The sequence below is a fragment of the Eumetopias jubatus genome, unplaced genomic scaffold, assembly GCF_037043125.1.
Source record: "Eumetopias jubatus isolate StellerSeaLion01/CBP00866 unplaced genomic scaffold, mEumJub1_p1.0 scaffold_12, whole genome shotgun sequence".
Taxonomy (NCBI): Eukaryota; Metazoa; Chordata; class Mammalia; order Carnivora; family Otariidae; genus Eumetopias; species Eumetopias jubatus.
Window position 1 is genome coordinate 49,886,882 of NW_028274818.1, and position 22,780 is coordinate 49,909,661.

Sequence of the window (22,780 nt, forward strand, 5' to 3'; positions counted from 1 at the left end):
TACTTTTTCCTCCCACTCTCTCACTTTATAGAGTTGGTCCAAATCACTTGAAAATTAAGAAAATTCTTTTGTGTACAAATATGCAATGTCTTCCTCTTCTCCCTTACCCCAACCCACTGCCATCCCCAGCCACCTCCTTTATCTCCTCGAGAGCCTCAGTTGGCTCTATTTGCAGAACTGTGCATTCGGGGACAGTCTGGTAGCAGAGTTGACCGTTGGTGTTTGTCCCCTCAGTGTTCAAAGGGATATTTGCATATTTCCTGAGGAGGTGAGTAGGAAGCCCCAGTGTCAGCAGCCAGTGTCACCCCTCTGGGGCAACTGGAGTGGAAGGATATGCCTCATTGTATCTCAGCTTCAGATTTATTTTGATGCTGGGAAATGGGGGGTGGAAGGGGAAAGTGTAGGGCAAAAGGAAGACAGATGAATGGTTAATGGAGGCTGAAGTGGCAGATTGAGAGAGAACACAAACACAATGGGCAGACCGATGGATTGATAGATTGGACCCTGAGATGTAAATAGCAGAGTTTATCTAAGCTGCTTAGAGTCTCTCCTTCCTATCTATCGTCTATTTATCTATCTGCCATAAGCAGGGACTGATAGGGAAACAGACAGAGTCCTGAGTAGGATGGATTAGCGGCAGACATCCGAGACTTGAGGAGAAGGTAGGGCTTTGGGAACTGGGGAAAGATTACAGGTGCTTCCCTGGAGGGCTTCCTGCCCCTTCTGTGCCCCAAATACAAACATGATCAACGCCCAGGCTGAGAGGGTGGCTCAGGCCTCTGAGTGCCTGCTCGCCTGCCCACCTGCTTCTGACCCCTCCTCGGACCATTTGCAGGGGTCCCTGAGAGTGCACAGCTTCCAATCGGAGAAGGAGGCTGAAGGAGCAGGGTTTGGTGCTAACACACATTTTTATCCCAGAGCCTTGCTTTAAATTCCAGTCAGGCTTCCAGTCGTGCAACAACAGGGGAAAGGAAGAGGAGGGGAAAAAAAAAAAAAAACAAAAAACATGAAGGAAAGCTAACTGTGCTCCTGCTGTTCTGGAAAGCTCTCAGCTGTCAGGTCTGCTTAACTGACAGCCTGGTCTCCAGAGCCCTGGGACCCCAGCCCCAGGAGAGCTGAGGGCTGGCCTGGGGTGGGGGTGGTGTGGGAGTTGTTGCAGGCTGCCACGCCACATATCCCCACCCTGCCTAGGCCTGTCAAGGGCACAGCCTTGGGCTAGCCCGCAAGCCTGGGGGGAGGGGCACAGGGGCAGGGAGGCGTGTTCTCGGTTCTAGGGACCATCCCGGGGTGGAAGGGGAATGGGATAAAAGGGCAGCTGTCCCGTCGAGCGGTCAGGCTGTCTCAGGACCTCCCATCTTTGTCTGGAGAGGAGAGGTTCCCTGGGGCTAGGAAGGGGTGCGAGGCGGGGAGGAGTTACGAGGATACCAGAACTCACTTCAGGCCCACAGGTGTAGGGGAACCGACCTTTGCCCCTGTGACACAGGGACTGTGTCCTCCCCTCTTCCCGACATGAGCTGGCTTCCGGGATCCTCTTCTTCTCCTCCTCCCTTTCTTTCGGCTGGGTCCATATCCCCAGATATGAAATTCCTATGAATCTCAAGATCACCTTTGCAGGGCAAACTCTTGTGTCAAGTGGAAAGGCATTGCCGGGCTCCATTCCAATCCCCGCTACTGACTCTGTGACCTCGATTCCTGTTCTCACTACCTACTTCAGCCATGTGACCTTGATTCCATTCGCCACTGCTTTCTCACTGTGACCTTGACCCTAGTCCCCACTACCTACTTATGTGTGATTAGGAGCAAATAAGCCTTATCTCTAAAAGGGAGATAATCTTCAATCCACTGATCAAACAAAATTGCACATATGGAGACATTTCATAAACTATAGGAGTCTATAACACATTATTCTTTCCTGATTTATCTTTGTTTCCTTGACAGCCCCTAACACGAAGACTTACACAGAGTAGGCACTCAATAATAGTCAAATGAAAACTAAACAAATGAGTGAAGGGATGTAGTAGAGGACTGTTTCTCTAAATTTGAGCACAGAACAGCTGGACCCCATAGCAGATCTAGAGAATCAGAAACTCTGGGATGGGCCCCCAGGAATCCGTACTTCAACTGGCTGAGCAGGTAGTCACTATTTCAAAACTGGGAAGTTTCTGTTTGAAGTAGGAAAGCGGAGGGTGTATCACAAGGTTTTGTGATGATTTTTAAGGTCAGACTATGTCGTTGTTGAGTCCCCAACACATAACACAGTGTAACACAGTGCCTGATAAACAGCGATACCTCTGGGGACAAAGTTTTATTTCTTGAGTGTCACAATCAATGTTTTGGCAGAAAACAGGCTGCTAGGGTTTTGACAGTGAATAAAAGCATAATCCCTACCCTCAAAAAAATCATATGCAAGATAATTATAATTATCTTAGGGATATTAGCCCCAGGGACCATAGGGACATTACATGAAGGGGCACCTGAGACACCAAATTTAAGAGCTGCTACTCTCAGGTCTGGGGAAGCACCTGCTTAAATTTTGTACCATAGGGACCCTGCTCGTCTTACCCTAGTCCTGGCCCTGGGGCGAGGGGAATGCGTGGAGAAGGCTTCTGGAAGGAGCCATCAAGTCTGAAAAGACCAATAGGAGAGAGTTTTCCAGGGGACTCTTAGGGAGAAAGGCATTCCAGGCAGAGGGAAGAGCAAAAGCAGAGTTGACCAAAGCAGAGGTACTAGAAACATTGGGGTATGAGTGAGAAGATTAAATATGGAGACTCAGAAGACATGGGGAGGTGGGGGACATAACATGGAGGGACTTGTCAGCCATATTCATGACCTTGGGATTTGTCCTGTTGGCTATGGGAAGCAGGAGGTGTCATGGTCAGTTTGTGCTTCTAACAGAACATTCTGGTCAGTCTCTAGACGCTACACTGAGTCATAGATATTGTGAACTGTAAATGCAAGCCCCGAGTGTAGCTTTAAATTTTCTAGTAGCCACGTTAAGAAAAGAAAAGGAAAAGAAAAACTGATTTAGATAATCTATTTTACTTGACTTATAGCCAAATAGAAGCATCATGATCATTTCAACATGTAATCAACATTAAACAATATTAATAAGCTGTTTTATATTCTTTATTATTGTACTAAGTCTTCAAAATCTGGTGTAATTTGCACTTACAGTACATCTCAATTCTGTCTAGGTACATTTCAAGTGCCCAGTAGCATGTGTGGCTGATGACTGTAATATTGAACAGCACATGTCTAGAGAAAGGAATCTAGATGCTAAAAAACAGAGGCTAGTGTTTACAAGGTCAGAGGAAGATGATACATTTCTTTTTTTTTTTTTTAAGATGATACATTCCTAATGCCAGGTGTTGGCAATGAGAACAGAGAAAAATGTGCTGATAGACTGCCAGGTGACTTAGCTTCTTCTAACATCTTTGTCTGTGAAATCGAGATACAGTATTTACCTTCCTGGGTGATGTAAAGATTCTCTGAGATCATACATGTAAGCACCAGTTCAGGCTAGCAGGGAATGTAGGTTCAGCAGGCATTCTCCCCACTACCCAAGCAGTTTACTATCTCCAGGAACAAGAATTGACATCCCACTTGCATAAGGTGGTGTTCAAAGCACTGGAATGGTAGAGTACCAGGTGAAGACTGCAGACACCAGAAGAAATCACTGCTCAGCGTCACCAGTGCACCTTCCCAGCTGTCTCTCTTGATATCACCCAGGTGAAGGGAAATGAGTAGCTGACTACCATGGGAAGGCTGGAAGGAAGGGTCTAGTAAAGCCAGTCCAGGAGAGGCAGAAAAGCAAAATTGCTGACATTCCGGGCAGCAACCACTCTATCAGCAGCCAGCAGTCGGCAGCAGCTCCGGATGATTGAGAACTGAACAGCTTAATTGGAGGAGTGTGAACATTGTGGAGTGCCAGGCTGGCATGGTTACATGCAAAAATGTTTCCCCAGAGCCCACATTTCTTGCCTTAGGTTGATGTGCCCATGCTGTCTTGGCGAATGCCCCTAGCCAAACCCCTGTGCACAGATCAACAGCTTCTATATTCCTTGGAAGAGAAAGAAACTGCATTTCTGAATAGATGCAGGATCCAGCCCTCTAGACAGAGTAGCTCATGCTGCGGAGAGAAACTGGGGGTAGGGTGGAGAAAAGATAGGTCATTCTCTACCTAATGAGAACTCCATGCAGAGTGTCCAAAGAGTAACAAATGCCGTGCAGCTTAGCTGCATTAAGACCCTTCTGATCATAGGGAATGTCTGACTCTTATTTCCACCAAGGTGACATTCAAATGAATGTTTATTTATTTTAAAATGATTATTTTGGTTAGCTGAAGTCACTGGATGGGTGCTGAGAATCTAAAAAAAAAAAAAGTCATTTGTGCCTGGAGCTGCTGAAAAGCACAACTCAGTTTCCCTTGGTTTCCCTCTGACTCACAAGAATTTGCTATCCCTGTATTAGTCAGAGTAAGTCAGCTGCTGTAACAAACAACCCCCAAATTCCACGGGGATAACAACAAATGATTATTTGTATAACAATCTGATTTGGAGGAACAGCTTCCCTGGACAGCTTTCTTCCAAGCAGACATCCAAGGACGCTCGTACTTTACACTTTAAACCTCCAATGTTCATCGCTCAAACCCTCTCCTGTCTTCTCCCAGAAGAGGAAAGAAGGGGGAGAATTGCATGTGGGAGTATCCACAGGACAGATCTGGGAGCAGGAACGTGATCTCTGTCTACTTCCTTTGTCCAGAGTTCAGGCACATGGCTGCACTTAACTTCAAGAGGCCAGCAAATACAGACTATGTGTCAAGGAGAAATAGAGGAAAGGCTTGTTGAACATCTAGTCAGTTCTTGCTACACACACACTCTCTCTCTCTCTTCCTCTCTCTCTCAACTGAGATAGACTGTTTGGGGCTCTGACTTGACCCTGGAGGCTTGAGAGTCAGGAGACTGCAGAAAAGGGGCAACATTAATTAGAGGGTGATGCCCTGGAGTTTCAAGGTGATTATTAATCAGGACAATGTCATGGTCAAGAAGTTGTAATGCCAAACTAAATTTTTCTCTCTTGTATTCCAGACCTATTTTGTCAGTTTGTGAGCCAAAGAAAAGGAAGTTTCTGCAGTCAGAGTGCCAATAGAGCAGAGGGCTAGGCTAGGCTTTCCAGTGCTAACTGGCACCCGGGTGTCACCCATGGCCCCCACTTGCCAGCCAAGTTTAGTGGATCATGTGCGGTGGTACTCTAGCAATAGAGTGTTTTCTTTTTGCTTTTAAAAGCAACCCTGAATCCATAATAAGCAACATTGTCTGCAAAGGTGTGGAAATTCCAGTCTGGTAAAACACTGGGAAAGACAGGCGAGTGGTCCTAGGGGGTGATCATAGAGATGGTTATTATGACGGATGTTGTGGCTTGCAACAGCGCCCCCTCTTCAGGACTGATACACAAATGCTCTAGCTTCTTGGAATATCTGCTGCTGACTGATCAGAGTTCACAGTGATACCTGTCCATAGGAACTGCCTTGCCCAAAGTTAGAGCTTCCCCCTTGCATAACTCCCAGGTAGCTCATGGCCAGTGACTGCCTGCTTGAGATTTAAAAGCCTAACCCTCTTGCCTCAGTTTGGGACAACTCTAAAGAGCCATTCAGGCTCCAGAATGCCCCATAGAATCTGCTTAGGTCTCAGTTACAACCTCATTATAAGTCAGCTTCTCCTCCTGCCCAAATTTGCCTTCTTCACTGCCTTACATATGTCTACCTCAAAAACTCACCCCAGTAAACCTTCTGCATGCCAATTCTCACCTAAGAATTAGTTGATACAAAAATGGGGTTTTAGGAAGTTGACTTTCAAAATGGGACTTTGGAGATGGGTCAGTCATTGGCTCTCTGGCAGTGCAAACCCCATCACTGGTCATTGATGGAGGAGAACTAGCCCCTGAGATATTGGAGTAGTGCAGTTATTGAAAGCAGGGAAATTTCTGTGCAACTGTTAAAAATTTCATCAGTGGTAGACTGATAGGGGATATCCATAAAAGGGGATACATGGCCTAGTGCAGTGTTTCTTGTGATTGAGAGGGACAAGGGAGACGATAATTATAAGGACCATGGAATTGGGTGACTGTGGCTGAGCACAATTGATTTTTGAAAGATAAATAATGACAAGCTCAGATGATTAATCAGCATTTCAGTGCAAAATATGAAAGCTAGAGGACCTTCTTAGCAGCACTTAGGGAAACCCTAATCTCCTGTGCAGCTGGAGTACCAGGAGAATAGAAAACTAGGCTCAGGATTTAAACATTAAACTAGTAGAGCTTCAGGTAGGATTGAATTCTCAGACTCAGTAAGTCTCCTATAACAAGTACAGGTCCCTAATGGGGAAGGATTAGGGTGCTGAGACTTGGAATATGGCAATTTAAGTAAATGCAGCTAAGTACCTTGACTTGCTGGGCCTTCAGAAGTCTCTTCCTCCCCTCTGCTTTGTTAGATCATCGCCCTCCCCTTCCTTGAAGATGATGCAGAGAACTCAAATAAGGCATTCAATTTACAAGACAATACTTGCCTCTTCAGGATCTATCCCCTACCCCTGCCTCCAGCAAGCAATCCAGTAAGGAAGATCAAATTCCAGTACAATGAGACTAGAGACAAGCCTGAACCTTTTAGGGAAAGAGAGAGAATATACAGTAAATTTGCTGCAAGGCATGGATAACATGTCTGTAGTAGCTGGTAGGGTATGCACGGGGCTGAATCCTGGAGTACTTGATCAAGAGGAGCAGAACATGAGGTTGGTTAATCAAGAGTTTATCAGTATGGGAATATCTCCTTTGTATATGATTTAATGCCTTTACAAGGGCCCTGGAGATAATTGTTGCTAGAAGGGCTGTTAGGATCTGGAAAAAGCAAAGGCCCACACTATGTGAAGTGGAAATGCCAGAACTGCCGTGGTGGATGGTGAAGGAAGAGATCAAACAGCTCAAAGAAGTTGGAACACTAGAGTACATATACAATATCAGGCCAGAACCCCACCAGTTGAGTATGTTTCATGGGAGGGCCTAAAGGACACTCCAGATGTCAAACCAGTAAGGATTACCTGGTGAACATGGGATCAGCTCAGTGATGGCTGTTCTCTATAGGCTAAGGCTGATGATAGGACAGGCTAATACAGAACTGGGTTTTCTAGTAGCCTGATTAGATCCCCAAACAATAAAGGTCAAGGTGGTGGAACTTTCCCTCAGAAAACAGGGTGATTGTAATTATTGGTATGAAGCAAGGTGGCCACAGATATCACAATATGTGGCAAAATTCAGGTGGCATTTGGGTTTGGCTAGAGGGAGAATCTAACCTTCAAAGGGCTATGGAGATATTAATAGAACTTATGTTTCCAGACGCATGTTAGATGAGCAAAGAGGATATTTCTTAGTCTACACAGGCAAAAGATATCAAGGATGGATGATAAGAAGGCTGAGAGAAACCTCTCAAATTAAAATTCATGTGACTTTGTCAAGTTTCCAAACTTGAATCCGTCCTCAGACCCAGAACACTGGAGGCAGAAAGAGATGCTGGATCCCTATGAAAAGAATCCTTCAACTCCATAGCAATTGTATTCAGTTGAAAATTTTCTAGTCCTTTTCCCAATGAACTATAGCCATTTACTCAAGTGACAGTCCATTTGGGAAAAGGGAACACCCAAACTCTTCAATGATTGTTGGACACCGAGTCAGAATTGACATTGGTATCCAATAGGGGACTCAATATGCCACAACAGTCCTCCTGTTAAAGTTTAATCTTGAAAACAAATTTGGGGAAATAATGCCAGTGGGGCTGTATGGAGCCAGGAAACTAATGGAATCCTGGAATCCTAGGTCTGGCTCACAGTGGGTCCACTGGTTTCACAGACCCACCTGATTATCATTCACTGGTATAATTGGAATAGACATATTTGGAGTTTGGCAGAAACCCTTACAGTTGGTATTGGTTCCTTAACATGTACCGTAGAAAATTTAGTAGGGAAAGCCAAAGGAAAGCCTCTGCAACTATGCCTCCACCCCAAGCCAACATAGTAAATAAAAAGATAACATTGCAACCTGGTGAGAATGGTAGGCATTAGTGCTACCTTCAAAGATAAAAAGAATACCAGGTGATGGTCTATAACAAATCCCCATTTAATTCACCAGAATAGTCCCTATAAAAATGGAGTGAATCATGAATGAATGATTCACTACTGTAAATTTAATCAAGCGGTGTCTCCAGTTGTAGCTGCAGAGCCAGATGTGATTTTACTAAAGCAGATAAATATAGCCTCCAACGCATATTAAATGGCCACTGATCTGGTGAGCGCTTTCTTTTCCATCCCTATAAGAAAAGAGGATCCAAAACAGCATATTCATGTGAGATGGAAAAGAGTATATAATTATGGTCTTGTCTTAGGTTATGTTAATGATTTGGCCCTCTGTCGTAATATGGCTAAAAAGGAGATGGAGTGTCTGACATTCCACAGAATATCACATTGGTCCATTATATTGACAATGCCATGCTAATAAGACCAGATGAATAAGAAGTGGCTGGTATGTTGGAAGCCTTGGCAAAATGCATATGCTTCAGAGGGTGGAGATTAAAGCTTCAGGACCCTCACACATTAGTAAACTTTTTAGGGATCTAGAATTCTGGAGAATACCAGAATATCCCTTCCAAAGAAAACAACAAAGAACTGTATTTTACACTCCCTACTCCTAAGAAAGTAGCATAAATCTTAATAACCTCTTCAAGTTCTGGAGGCAGCATAATCAGTGCCTGGGAATACTCTCACCCATTTTCTGGGTAACATTTAAAGCTGTGAACTTTGAGTAATATCCAGAGAAGGAAAGAGCTCAGCTGAAGGACCAGGTTGTGAGAAAATGGTCTGACACTTGAGCCATATGACCCAAGAGATCCTATGGTACTAGGTGCACCTATGGTGAGAGAAAAGAGTGTGCAGAGTTGATAGAAAGTCCCATAGACAAATCACAATGTAGACTCCTGGGGCTCTGGAGAAAGTCCCTGCCATCTAAAACAGGGGACGATCACCATCAAAAAAAGCAATTACCAATGTCCTGCTTGCCCCTGGTAAACACAGAGCTTCTGCTCACGAGATAAAAGGGACCTCTCCATCATGAACTGGGTGGGGCCATGTCTGTGGCAAAGCATTCTAAAATGGATATGGTACATCCAAGGTTGGGAACAAGAGCTGGAGAGCACAAGTAAGCTAATCAAGCAGGCAGCCCAGAGCCCTGTGCCATCAATCAGTTTACGCTAGGGTATCTCCCATAGCTCACATCTGTGGCTTAATGGAAGGGCCTTTGTGATGAGATAGCAGAGAAGTAGAAAGTCCAAACTTAATTTATAGGGTAGCTGTGATGCATGGTGATGAGGGGAAATCGTCCCAGTGGGCAGAGCTTTGATGTTAAGTGCAATTAGTCATCAATTTTGTGTAGAGGGAGAACTGACCTGAGGTAAAAATATAGATGAACCCGTGGGCGATGGTGAATGGTCAAGGGCCTGGAAGGAGAAAGATTGGAAGATCAGAGACAAGGAGATCTATGAAAAAGACGAGTGGGTAGATCTATGGAAGTGGACAGGACACATGAAGTTAATAACCAGCAGAGAACATCTACAATGGGAGAGGGACTAAACAACTAGACAGAATGACTTGATCACCTGCTAAAAACAAATTTCTGTCACTGGCAATCCTAGTGAAGGCACAATGGTTTCATGACCTGAAGAGCTATGGGTGCAAGTATGGAGGCTATACATGGGTTGCCATTCATTAAAGCTGATTCAATTACTGCTACTGTTGAATGGAGGGAGCCCAATAACTTTGGGAATGGGCTAAGAACTTTGAACAAACACCATGGATTATTGATTATTCTTACCTTTTCATCATGTTAGCTTTTGAATGCCTTTGTGTGCCCACAGATAGTGCTGAGAGTGATATATTTTTCTGTAGGCCAATCTGTCTCCACAATAAATTTCTCAGATGCTTCCAGTAAGAGCATAAAGAAGAAGTACTCCCGTTCCCACAGGAGGCAGCAAGAACAAAAATGCGTTGGTTGAAGAAGGGCCATTAAGAAAAAAAAAGAATAAAGGGTATAATAAAACTACATTGGAAGATGATATGCTCTTGTATATAGAAAATTCTAACGAAGCCACACACACACACACACACACACACACACACATACACACATACACACACAAAACTATTAGAATAGGCAAGTTCTGCAATGTGGCAGGATACAAGATCAATATATGAAAATCAATTGTAATTCTATGCACAATGAACAACCCAAAAATGAAATTGAGAAGACAATACCATTTATAATGGCATCAAAAGGAATAAAATACTTAGGAATAAATTTAGCAAAAGAAGTGTGACACTGTTAAGACCAAAACCCACAAAATATCATCAAAAAAACTTAAAGATTTAAATAGAAAGATGTTCCGTGTTTATGGATCAGAACACTTAATATTGTTAAGATAATGATACTTCCCAAATTGATCCACATATTTAACACAATTCCTATCAAATCCCAGCTACCTTTTTTTTCCAGAGAATGACAAGCTGAACCTCAAAACTCATATGGAAATGAAAGAGACTGAGAATAGCCATAACATCTTGACAAAGAAAAACAAAGTTGAAGGATACACATTTCTTAATTTCAAAATTTACTACTAAACTACAATAATAAATACATAGTGGTACTCACATGAAGATCAACTGAATAGCATTAAGTGTCCAGATCATGCCATACATTTATGGTCAATCAATTTTTGACACATGTGTCAATACAATTCCATGGGGGAAGAAAAGTCTTTCAGTAAATGGTGCCAGGATGACTGGATATTCATATGCGAAAGAGTGAAGTTGGACCCCTATGTCACATCATATACATAAATTAACTCAAAATGGATCAGAGGCCTAAATGTAAGAAGAGCTAAAACTGTTAAGATTCTTAGAAGAAAACATAGGCATAAATGTATATGACCTTAGATTAGGAGTTTTAGATAGGACATCCAAAGCATAAGCAACAAAAGAAACAACAGAGAAATTGGACCTCATCAAAATTTTAAACCTTTGTACTTCAAAGGACACTATTAAGAAAATGAAAAGAAAATCCACATAATGGGGGAAAATATTGGTATTTGTAAACTATATGATGTTTATGTGTCATATATATTGTATGTTTTCATTTTACAAAATCTTTGGGAATAGGTAAATCCATAGAGATACAAAATCGATGAGCGGTTGCTAAGGGCTGGGGGGTAGGGAGGAGTGGAGAATGACTGCTAATAGGTACAGGATTCTTTCTTGGGTGATGTAAATATTCTGGAATTAGTGGTGATCGATGCACAACTTTTTAAATAAAAACTACTGAATTGTGCCCTTTGAGGGGTGAATCTCATGGTATATTAATTATATCTCAATAGAGCTATTATTTTTAAAAGAAAAGAACGAAGTGCATCAGACCATGAGGCTGGATGTGGAACATGAACATTAGGCTGACTCATCATCATGTCTATGACTGTGTGCCTAGACACATGCTGCCCCCACTTCTTAGAACATTTTCCCTACTTTTATTTCTGCCAATCTACGTCTTATACTTCTCACATAACTGGAATATAAACTCTGCCTTCCTCATGTCAGTATCTAAAAACCTTACGGCCGTACTACACCCTGGTTCCCCATCAAAGAATTCAACTAGGAATTGACTGCAATCCGTACTTGCTAAAAGTGCACTTATGATGTACTATTTGAAAAAGACAATCTAATGGGTATGTTAACTAGCCATTCTCTTAGATACTCCCGAGCTCTATCACTGTAATGAGTTATATCATTAGAAACAAGGTACCTGGGCCATGTGACCCAGCCAGGCACAGCCATACTAGTGATATGAGTGATGCTATAATATTATATGCTCTGCTTTTATAGAGGGTCTATATAAGAAATACCCATTTGAATGGCTTATCTATGTCTGCCACAAAACTGTAATTGAAGACTTTTCTATTATATTACCCAATGACCCTTATGTAAGCCCAGATAATAAATTTCTTCGTTTCCAGGAAAGAGTTTGCTTCCACAGGTGAGTAACATGCATGTTTCTTTTTTCTCTCCTTTGCTTTCCTTTGCTTTCCTTCCCTTTCCTTTCCCTTTCCTTAAACACAGAACTATCTAATGCCGTAAAAACAACCCTCACTTAATGAGCCTGCTCCTGTCCTTCATATGCTTTCCCTTCCTGGACCATCACAACATCCTAAGATATATACACTGTTATGGACTCTCTTTTAAAGATGTGCAGACTGATGCTAAAAGAGATTAAATGACATATCCCACGCCTCACCACTGGGAAGGGGCAGAGATGGGATTTGAACCAAGGCAGCCTGACTCCAGGGAGCAGGCTAAGGCCAGCTTCTTCTTTCACTTAAGCTGTATGGCCTCCCCACAAGGTTTATTTCCTAAGTCATCTGAAAAATATTTGAATTAAGAGAGTATACGTACTAAATACATGTTTGCTTTATTCCCCACATCTCCTAGCTGAAAATGCTCAATAAATAACAGTGATTGATTTATTTCTCCAAGTGCTGAGATCCTTGGAGGAATGACCCCACATAAATTCTGGTGGCTGTGTTTATTAATGATGCAAGGGTAGTGATCACACAGGCTGGAGGAGAGGAGGCCAGGACTGAAAACGGAAATAATTCATTTTCTTTCTTAGATGAAATGCCTGGAAGTGTCATGGCACCTTAGCAGTCTAAAGTCCGGGCCTCTGGGTGTTTGCACACTGCTGGTGGGGATTTAATCATCTTATCTGATGTATGTTTCCACGGAGTGACAGGTACTCCTTGTCCCACTTCTGAACAGATTTACTCCGTCTTATAGGCTTGGGGGAAAGACCTTTACTCAGCCAGCATGATTCAGCTGGTCTGTGGGGCTGCTTATCTGTAAATACATTCATAAGCAAGCTAGCTGTCAGCTTGCAGAATTGTGATCTAGTTAAGTTTCCTTTCTTCCCTCTCTCCTCCCACTTCTTACCTTACTGGGATCTCTAGGCCTGATACCTGGCCCCTATGTGGTTGAGAAATTAGCACCAAGATTTTCATAAGTGAGGACCTCACTTCCTAACCAGACATTACTGACCTTCTTGGTGTCTTAACCCCCATAGTTTCTGGTAGATTCTCATTTTAGAGTCCTGAGTGCTGCAGGAAAATGACAGGAACACTCTCTAAGAACTTGCCCTTCAAAGTGCGGTCTCTGGACCAGCTGCAGAAGCATCACCTGGGAGCTAGGTAAATGTGCAGAATCTGGGGCCTCACTCAGGCCCGCTGAATCAGAATCTGCAGGTGAGTCATATGCACAGTAAGGCTGGCGAAGCACTGCAAGGAGGGGAGACAGCTGCTCTACCGAACAGACCCCCCACAGCCGTCCCTTGAGTGTGCCTTGGATGGAATAGTAAGGTGCTGATGTGGTGCTCAGGAGTCATAAAGAAGGGCACCGACCATATATGTGCCTTCAGGGGAGCTCTGCTGCCACCCTTGCTCCTTTCGGCTCTCCGAGAAGGGGCAAGCACATTGTACGTGAGGTCTTTCCCTCTGCTGACGTGTAAAACATCTAGAGACCCGGGGTATTGCTTCCAAAGTTATTAGAAGTTTCACAACAAATGTCATTAGTGCCTCCCAGGGAGTAATTTTCTCCCTTTCTGTATACCACCAGTGCTTTGTACATCTCTACTGGAGAATGCACCCCTCTGACTTGTTTATGCATCCCCATCCCCCACAGTATATTGTACAGTTCTTCACGGCCCAGAAACACATAGAGTCTTGACTATTCTGCACCTACCCTAGGGCCTAGCACTTACCAAAAGAAGGCGGGGGGGGGAAGGATGGAGTGACAGAAGGAGGGAGGGAAGAAGGAGGGAGGGAGGAGGGAAAGAAGAAAGAAATGGGATTGAGTTTTAGGGAAGTTGGGAAGGATTGGGCAAAATTATGCAGAGAGGCTGAGTGTTCAGAAAGAGAAAGGAAAGAAAATCTTAGGGAAATCTTAGGGGATGAAGCTTTTGGGTTACAGATAAGGGGATAAATCAAGAATTAAGATCTCTTAAATACAAGTGCGGAGCCAACATGCAAATTCAGTTCTATCTGACTTAATGGCCTATGCCGTCTCTGTGCCACACTGCCTTGAACGGCATAAAAGGATAGCAGTGGAAAGACCCCTAATATCTGCGTAAGAAATCCAGTTCCCTTGTCCACAGGGGAGCACACTGGGGCCCAGAGAAGTGGATTGACCGGCTCACAGTTACAGAGCTGGCTGGTGGCAGATGCAGAACAAGAAACCAATAAAAGGGGGTGTGTCTATAGCCAGTCACATAACCTGAAGTTTTCAACCTATCCCTTCCAGACCAGGGACAAATTGTGGGTCTCAGTGGCCCGTTTGGTCTGTATTCTCGCTCTACTGCTGGACGGAGCAAGCATTCTTAGTGCACAGCAGAGTATTGCCTCGTTACTATTCTCTGCCAGGGCCCTAGCTCTAGGTCATATATTTGCCTTAGGGACTGTGCAGCCTACAGCCTCTGCATGTTGTTAGTACCCAGACATCTCTAGCCTTCACAACAAAGATGGTTTGCAGAAGTTACCAGATTTATATCGGTATTCAAACTAATTGGTGGTAGAGAAAACAATAAGCAACTGGAGGCAAGATATTGTAATTAAAAGCCATTGAGCTGATAGAGTTATCAGGAAACCAGCAAACTGACCCCTCTATCCCCAGCCTAGATGGAAACATGTCTGCTCCGTGCTTAAAGCTTCTCGGGGGAGAGACTTCAGCCTTTACCTTTCAGTTGTTACAACAGCTGGTTACTTTTGCTAGATCCACTCCCAGGAAAAGATGGGAGGATACTCCTACCTCTTGGAAGTCTTCTTCTCCTTCCCAGAAATGTGTCTTCCCTTCCCCACCCTCATACTCCTGAGCCCTGAAATTGGGTCTCTGTCAGCTCCCAGGTCCCAGCTGTCATTCTCTGGCAGAGAGAGGTAGGGAAGGAAGACTGCTCTTCCTCCCCTGCTGATAGATACAACCTCAGGCAAGTTCTCTAACCTCCTCTTCCTCATGTCAGAAACTGGTAGACGAGATGGCCTCTAAAAACCTTCCAGCTCCAAAAATCTAATCCTCGATTTTGCCAGTGGGTTGACTTCTAAGACTTATTTCTTCCAAAGGGCATTTTAATTTTCATACAAAATATAAGGGCAAAAAAAAAAAAAAAGATCTCCCCTATAGGCAAGAGAACAGACCCACACAATGAAATCACAGGCTTTGGAGGTGATATTTTGGTGCAGGACATTGTGGAGGCAATATATTCCATCTACTCATAAGGCAGCTCTGCCCATCATGATGACTCTTTTCATATTTGTGAAAAGAAGCCAAGAATTGGATATGAACTTTTTGTGATTCCCTGTATTTGAAGAGATCTTCATTTATTTTTTTTTTTTGACTATGGATGCATGAATATGCTTGCAGAGCATAGCATTATATTATTAGCATGGGGTATTAAATGTGTTATTGGTATTAGAGGTATTAGTCTCGAGCGTTAGGGCAGATTAGCATTTGATGTATTAGTTCTTTGGGGTTACAGTTAAGGCTTGGATTCCTGATTGTTATATCCAATAACTGAACTGTGATTTGGCTCTTAATTCTACACTGAGTTCACCAACATTGACAGCCCAGTACTAATTAATTAATGACAATTCTTTATTTTCAACTGTGTATAAGTATAGGTTGTTCACATCTTCTGATTTATTATAGACTTTCAAGGTGACAATTTTGACTAGGGACAGCCATTTCACATTGTGGCATTTCTTAGCCTAGCTTTCTGAGAAACTCAATGCTGAATCCATGGTTTCAAGCCTTTAAAAACCTCTTAAGGAATCTTGCCTGCCCATCCTTTACTCCATCCACCACCCCTCCCTTCTCTCACCTGCTTTCCAGAAGCAAAATCTTTGGTCTGTTACTTTGACCTAAGCTCTGGTATACCAGACACCCCATCACTGTCTTAGAACAGAGGAGTCAGGCATCCATCACAAATAACAGATGAGTAGGTCAAATATAAACATTTCTTCTACTGTGATTAATTAATAATGTCTTTTAGGCCTTCTATCAATATGGTACTTGCCTCTGGGCTCACAAGGGCACTCCTAAATATTTACTAATATGTAATAGTGCTTTTAAATGGACTTGATACACTCAGCTTTGTGGTTTAAGCCTTCGAGCAGGCAAAAAGTGAAAATCTTTGTAACTGGGTGCATGTATTTCTAAAGCCTTAATACATCACACTATCATCTTCCCAGAGCCTTCCTAAGACAAGGAGTCTGCGATAAGAAGACACAACACCCTCCTTAAGATGAGAAGCACAACTCTATAGGCATGCTTCTTCCCCCAGTCTGGTCTGAGTCAGAGACTTTGACAACTGAGGTTTCCCACCCCTCCACTGTGGCACCGACCCAGGTAAGATGCGAGCCCTCACATACTGACTCAGTTCTCGCCAGGGCAATTATCTATATGCCACTGAAGGTGTACACTGCTGACTTTGTGCACATCACCGTCTCAATTGCTTTCCTCCTCACTCTGAATGTTGTTGTGCATGCTGTGCCTTTAATTCATGGGTGAGAGCCTGTGCCCACCCAATCCTACAGCATGTAGACATGCAGAGTCAGTGCTAAACTCAGACTCTGATATCTATCTTACACCTCTCAAACCCCATCACTGGAAAGTATCAACGCCCTCCTACCTCTTGCAACCCCCTTCCCCACAACAGCACACTCCTCTGGCACGTCAATACCCTACTGATGAAGATGATGTCTGCTGGTTCCATCTTCCACAGATGAGTGACTTGGTATAAATTCTCCAAAGCAAGCAGTGGCTGAGTAGAAATAGCCAGCCACCACCTGTGTCCACCCCTAGATCCTCCCGTCACTCTGGATTTCTACCCTAGAAGGCTTCAGGGGAATTGTGAAGAAAGAAATGCTGGAGGCTGCTTATCTACCAAGGATTTCAGGTCCTTGTGGGTTGAAATATGGTGCCATGATTAAGTAGGATGCTGAATTCTTCTCTAGGCAACAATAAACATAGAAGGCTCTTGGGCACATAGACATGACCATCCTTTCTGTCTCCCAGTTCATTTTGTACCGGCTGAGATATAGCCTGGGTTGGGAATGGAATACTTAGTATGTATGTGGTGACTTCTGCCTGAAGAAAATGGGGGTCATCGTGCCTCTGCATTGTACTCGGAGCCTGTGGAGAATACACAGGGAAGTGGTTCTCCAAGAGATTTGCCATGAAATGCTCCTCAGACCACCCAAGGGAGGCACTATGGTGAGAATGATGCCTTATTCTGTGTGGTATATGTTCAACCTGCTTTTTAGGCTGCAAAAGTGGTAATCAGAGCGTATGGGAAACTCTCCTGATGTCCGCAGCAGCGTCGGCAAAAAGGAGCCCCCAGTTAGCAGGCATTTGCCCAGCACAAAGCCTGCAGTTCCCGTTGTGAGCAGGGACTTTGACGCTACTCTCCTGATAGTGGGAAATCCTGGTTGTAGGACCTGTGTTAGTTCTCATGCCTGGGGAAAGGGGCGGGGGTGGGGTGGGTAGCCAGGTAACTCTGGGAGAGTTCCGCCTCACTCCATTCCTCAGTGAACAACTCCCACATACACACAGGCGTGCACACACACACACACACACACACACACACACACAGTCTAGCCAGACATCATTCACTTGTGAAAGCATACGCTAATCAGCGCCCCCCCACAGCAGTATCCACCATCCATGAATGCCCATGTATCACACAAAGAGCAATTAAAAAAAAAAAAAATCCAGGCAGCCCAGGGAGCTATACTTTTCTCCCCCCTCTTTTTCTCTCTCATTTTTCCCCTAAAAAAGGCCTTTTAAGAAAATATATTAAACCAGGTAAACTTTTACTCATATGTTCATGTGGCTGGAGCAGATTGACAAAGAAAACAATCACAAAATAAATATTTTTGTTTTGTTTTGTTTTTAAAAAAGAACATTTTCCTATACATTGTCTCTTTCTAACTTGACAGAGCTGCTTTCTTGGACAGCATGGGTGCTGTTGCAAGAGAAGCCCCGGCTGGACCATGAGGGGAACATGGAGCAAAGTGGGGAGGCTGAGGAAGCAAGGGGGCCGGAGGGAGGGAGGGGTGGGGCGCAGAGCAAGCCTGTCTGCCTGCCCTTACGGTCCTGTGTCGGTGTCACCTTGAGTTTCTCAGGGGAGCCGGCTTGCGAAGCAGTCAGTGTCTGGGAGGGCGCAGCTGAGGCAGCATACAAAAAGTAAGAACCAACGTGGGGCATCACGAAACAACGCCATTTTAAGAAATTGGGTTAAAAAGAATACAAAAGTGACTCCACGGAGGGGGAGGAAGAGCTGCTTCTGTTCCTACAGAAGCCTCCTCTTGCTTTCTTGAATGATAAGAATCACTTTTCAGGATTTAGTTTCTCATGGTTTGGCTGGTTCTTTTATTTAATCTCTCCCTTAGCTCCTCTCCTTCGACTGCATTCATTTGAAAGCACCGACTTTACAGATTTGAGGCTGCTGAGTTGTAGCCTCCCTGTGTGAGAGAGTGTGTGCATGTGTGTGCACGTGTGTGCACGCGCACGCACATGGTGACTGTGTGTACGTGTGCAGTGGCGGTTTCTTTTTCTCCTGCCTGCTGAAGTCCCATCTGCTGGGTGCTGCAAGTCTCAAGGGAGAACCCTGTTGGCACTAAGGTGAGGGCTCAGATGATCTCTGCACCCTGGATTCACGGGTCACCCTGGACCACCTCCCTGCCCAGCACTGGAGCGGGGCCCCCATTAGCTACAGAGTTTGCCTGTCTCATACTCCACGGGGTTTGGCAGCTTGGAATTGAAAGCCCTCAGGGAGGACTGGATCCTGCCCACCTCGTTGTTGGCCAACTTGAGCCGATGCCGCAGCAAGCAGGAGAAAAGGTCAAGCCGGACTTTGCCGGGTGGAGAAAGCTGGTTTACCCGGTCCCTAAGCTCTATGAGCTGCAAGAGGGCAGAGTCCTGGGAACCTTGAGTGTATGGGTAGTCTAACTGGAGAATTAAGTCCCGGATGGCATCCGGGTCAAAGGGGAGGCTGTAGCCAAAGACCTGCAAGGTGTTGATTTTCATGTATCCTAAGTTCTTGGAGGGATCGGTCATCTCTAGGGGCTCATAGTAGATTGTCTCGTTGGAGCTATCATCCAGGGACTTGATTCGGCTCCGGAGGTAAACATGGACTGTCTCAAAGAAGGTCTTCCACCTGTTTCCCAAGGTGATAGTCCAGTTTTGGCACTGCGCGGCCGCGTCCACGTTAGTCCTCTCCCAGTCAGGGAAGCTGCCCTCACTCACGGGCATGAACCAGCTCTCAGAGTGGCTGCCCCCAAATGGGTTGACGTAGATGGCCATGACAGGCTCCAGGGTGCTGTTCTTGGTGAGGCAGATCTGCAGGGACAGGGCCAGCATCACATGCACCAGCCCCGGCTTGTACTTGTTGCTCTTGAGGGTGAGCAGCATGCGCTTCCTCCAGGAAGGGTCGAACCAGCTGCCCAGGCGCATGTCATTGCTGATGAAGATGGAGTGCACCTCGATGCGGCTGTCCCGCTTCTGCAGCAAGTACTTCAGTTCCAGGTCCTGCAGGTCTGTCTCCAGCCCCAGAAAGTTCTCCAGGGACTCGGCCACCTCTGGCCGGCACAACCCCTGGGCCAGCACATAGCCTGGGTTACAGCCCCCACAGCGCGTGCTGTTGTCCAGGGCACAGTGGGCGCAGGCGGGCCCTTCCCCCAAGGCACACGGGATGGGGCCCTGGCAGGAGGACTGGTCGTAGGGGCAGGTGCAGCTGTGGCTCTGTTCCAGGAAGGTGCCGGGGAAGGTGCTTTCTCCGCAGTAGAGGAGGGACTGGACTCGATTCCACCAGTAGGACAAGGACCTTCGGGAAGGGAGGTAGAAATGAATAACGAGTCCGAGGAAGCACATTGCCGTCTCCCCTGAGGGTAGGAGGAGATTGACTAATAGGCAGGGAAGGTAATGAGAAAGATAAAAGCCCCAAGTTCTCTGAATGACGGAAACCCCCCACTGCACCACTTTGGAATGACTGAGTCAGGCCCGGAGCTCAGCGTCCGATGCATCGACACCAGAAACACTTGACATCAAACTTGCACTGGCAGCAGCCAGCCTCATCCCTCCCCAGTACCACCTCCTTCGCTTATTCCACAGCCTACAGAAGATTTCCCATAGCCTCTGTATCAAAACCCCTTCTGTAGTTTTCAGCCTTCTAGGTAAGTTTGTTGGACAACTGGAACGCCCCCCTTCCCAGCATCCCGTCAGTTTCTTTCCCACTTCTCTGGCCCTGCCCTTTCTATTCTTTCTGCTTCTATCACTCTGCCACCAAGAACAGGGATTTCCTACGGCTGGCCCCCTCTTCAGATTTACATCTCAGCCCCTCGGATACCTCCTCAAAGAGGTCTTCCGTGACACCCTTCTCAAAAGAACCACCCAGTCGCTCTCTGTCGTATTGCTCTGTTTTTCTGTAATCCACAGCAAGGATCAGGATGGGACATTATTGGTTACGGGTTACGTGACTTCTTGACAAGTGCCACGAGAGCAGGGATGCTGTGTGATTTGTCAGCATATTCTCAGGAACCAGCTAAGCACTGCAGAGTGATTTGTCGGAAAAAAACGAAAAGGAACCCCTCTCAAGAGCCTCTGCTGGTCTGAGCTCTCCACTCAGGCTTCCCTTCTTGCCGGTGCCTCAGTGAGAGCGGCATCCCTGGGTTGCGAGGCCGCTCCCCTGCCCTGCAAGGCTCCGCGCCTCAGTGCACCACTGCCATCTCTCCCACACAATCTGGCCGAGACTTCCTTCTCCAAGGTGGCTTTTCCTTCTGGCTCTTGCTTTTTACTAGACCATGCCTCTGATTTATGTTCCACGAACGAACATGAATTTAAGTGGCTGCCACATAGTTAAAATTTTATAGTTTTTATGTTTCTGTATATTTATTAGATCTTCTCAATGAACAAATACCCCCCCCCAACACACGCACACATACACTGCTTAAAATTAGGATATGCAGTGTGCACTTGTTGAATCAATGGGCACCCGAGAGGATGGATGAGTGAGTGTCTCCGACTGGACAGCCCCGCTCTGCTCTCGAGGCAGCGGGGCCTCGCCTTCCTTCCCTTCTGTGACTGAGAGCAGTCACTTGTCTGAGGAAACCCACTGCGTGTATTCTCACCGTATACAGTTGGAGTGTGAGCTTCAACTCCACCCCTTTCTTTCCTAAAAAAACGCCTTAAAATAGAAATGGGTGAGAATTGGAGTATTATTAGAATAACATTGGAATCCACCATAATTTATATAGAAGTAAAATTAGCCTCTCTCTGTTTCCTCTCTCTCACTTCAGACACAAGTCATAATTGAGCAGGACACACAAGGGGGTGCAGACAGCAGGGGAATCTCAAAGGCCTCATGTGGGTCCTCGTGGCCGGATCTGCCTCGTTGGATAGAGGGCCCCCCCAGCCTCAGCAACTGTGGTGGAAGGTGCTGAGCCCGGGTCCCCGGGGGCAGGGAAGCTCACCTCTCCTTGGGCAGGCGGAAGCGAGGCTGCCGGTGGCAACGCTTGCAGAGGTTGAAGAGCCGGCGGACAATCCGATGGGTCTTCTTGAACAGCAGTTTCAGGCTGGTTCCCAGCTGCTGGTAGCGGTGCTGAAGGCTGGTGTCCACGGCCCAGAACTGGGAGACGGCCGTGGAGTTGAGGAACCTGTCATCGGGCAGCCTTTTCAGCAGGGCCTGGAATTCCTCTGCGGGCAAGGACACAGAGCTGAGCTCAGAGGGTGTCATGCAGACCCTGGGGGGAGGAGGGCACCCTCCAGACCCAGCCAGCCCTGGCGAGTCCCTGCCCCAGGAAGGAGGTTTCCCATCCCCTCTCCCAGGCCCTTTTATATATTTCTTTTTCAACAGCTTTATTTGGAAAATAATTAACATACCATAAACTATAGCTTTGGGATTCTTTTCTCTCTTTCCTGTCCCTAATAGGCTTCTGAATTTCAAGCCCGATTTCTGTCACTGCCCAAGCAGGCCAGAGGGGCTGCTTTTGCCTAGGACCTTGGGATGCGCCACTTCCTCCCTTTGTAACTCCTTATACGTCATTTGCAACTACCATAGTTCAGTCCTCTTCAGTCACACCACAGACACCCTGGGGAAGGTGTAGGGCAGCCACCAAGGGAAGAGTGCCCAGCAGGTACTGTGGACACAGGGAGACTGAGCGCCCAGCTCAGAAAGCTTCTTAGAAAACTACCAGTCCCTGAGCCCAGCCTCTCCCGTCCACATCCTTCTCTCGGACTTTGGAACACGCTTCATCTCTTTCAAGCTTCAACTCTTGGCAGATTCCCATTCTTTCCTAGGGCTAATCCAGAAGCAAGATGCTCCCTGGTTCTTGGTGCCTACTGCACGTCTGAGTTCTCAGAGCTTCCTGGGCACAGCATATTTGCTGAATTCATGCTCAGACCTGCTTTTACTTGGGACCTGTGGCCACTGTCTCCTGGCGGGGGTGCCAGATAGCCCTCATTTACTCATTAGCAGTAAATAACTCATGGTGGTGAGAGCCCGACGTCATGTCCCACAGGAAGCGGCACTGAACATGTCCCACCATCACAACTCCAGCGCAGCTGGGGTTGTAGGGACCACAATGTTCTTCGCAACTAACTGC

The 22,780-nt window shown here is 45.7% G+C and overlaps 1 protein-coding gene across 1 annotated transcript in view; it reads right to left on the reverse strand.

Moving 5' to 3' along the window:
• Positions 1-18,887: 18,887 nt before the first annotated feature.
• BRINP2 (BMP/retinoic acid inducible neural specific 2) overlaps positions 18,888-22,780 on the reverse strand; it is a 51,755-nt gene continuing 47,862 nt past the window's right edge. The window contains exons 6-7 of the mRNA XM_028092082.2: positions 21,650-21,872; positions 18,888-20,004 (exon numbers count right to left, since the gene is read on the reverse strand). Coding sequence (XP_027947883.1) covers positions 18,888-20,004; positions 21,650-21,872 — 1,340 coding nt within the window. The remainder of the gene's footprint in view (positions 20,005-21,649; positions 21,873-22,780) is intronic.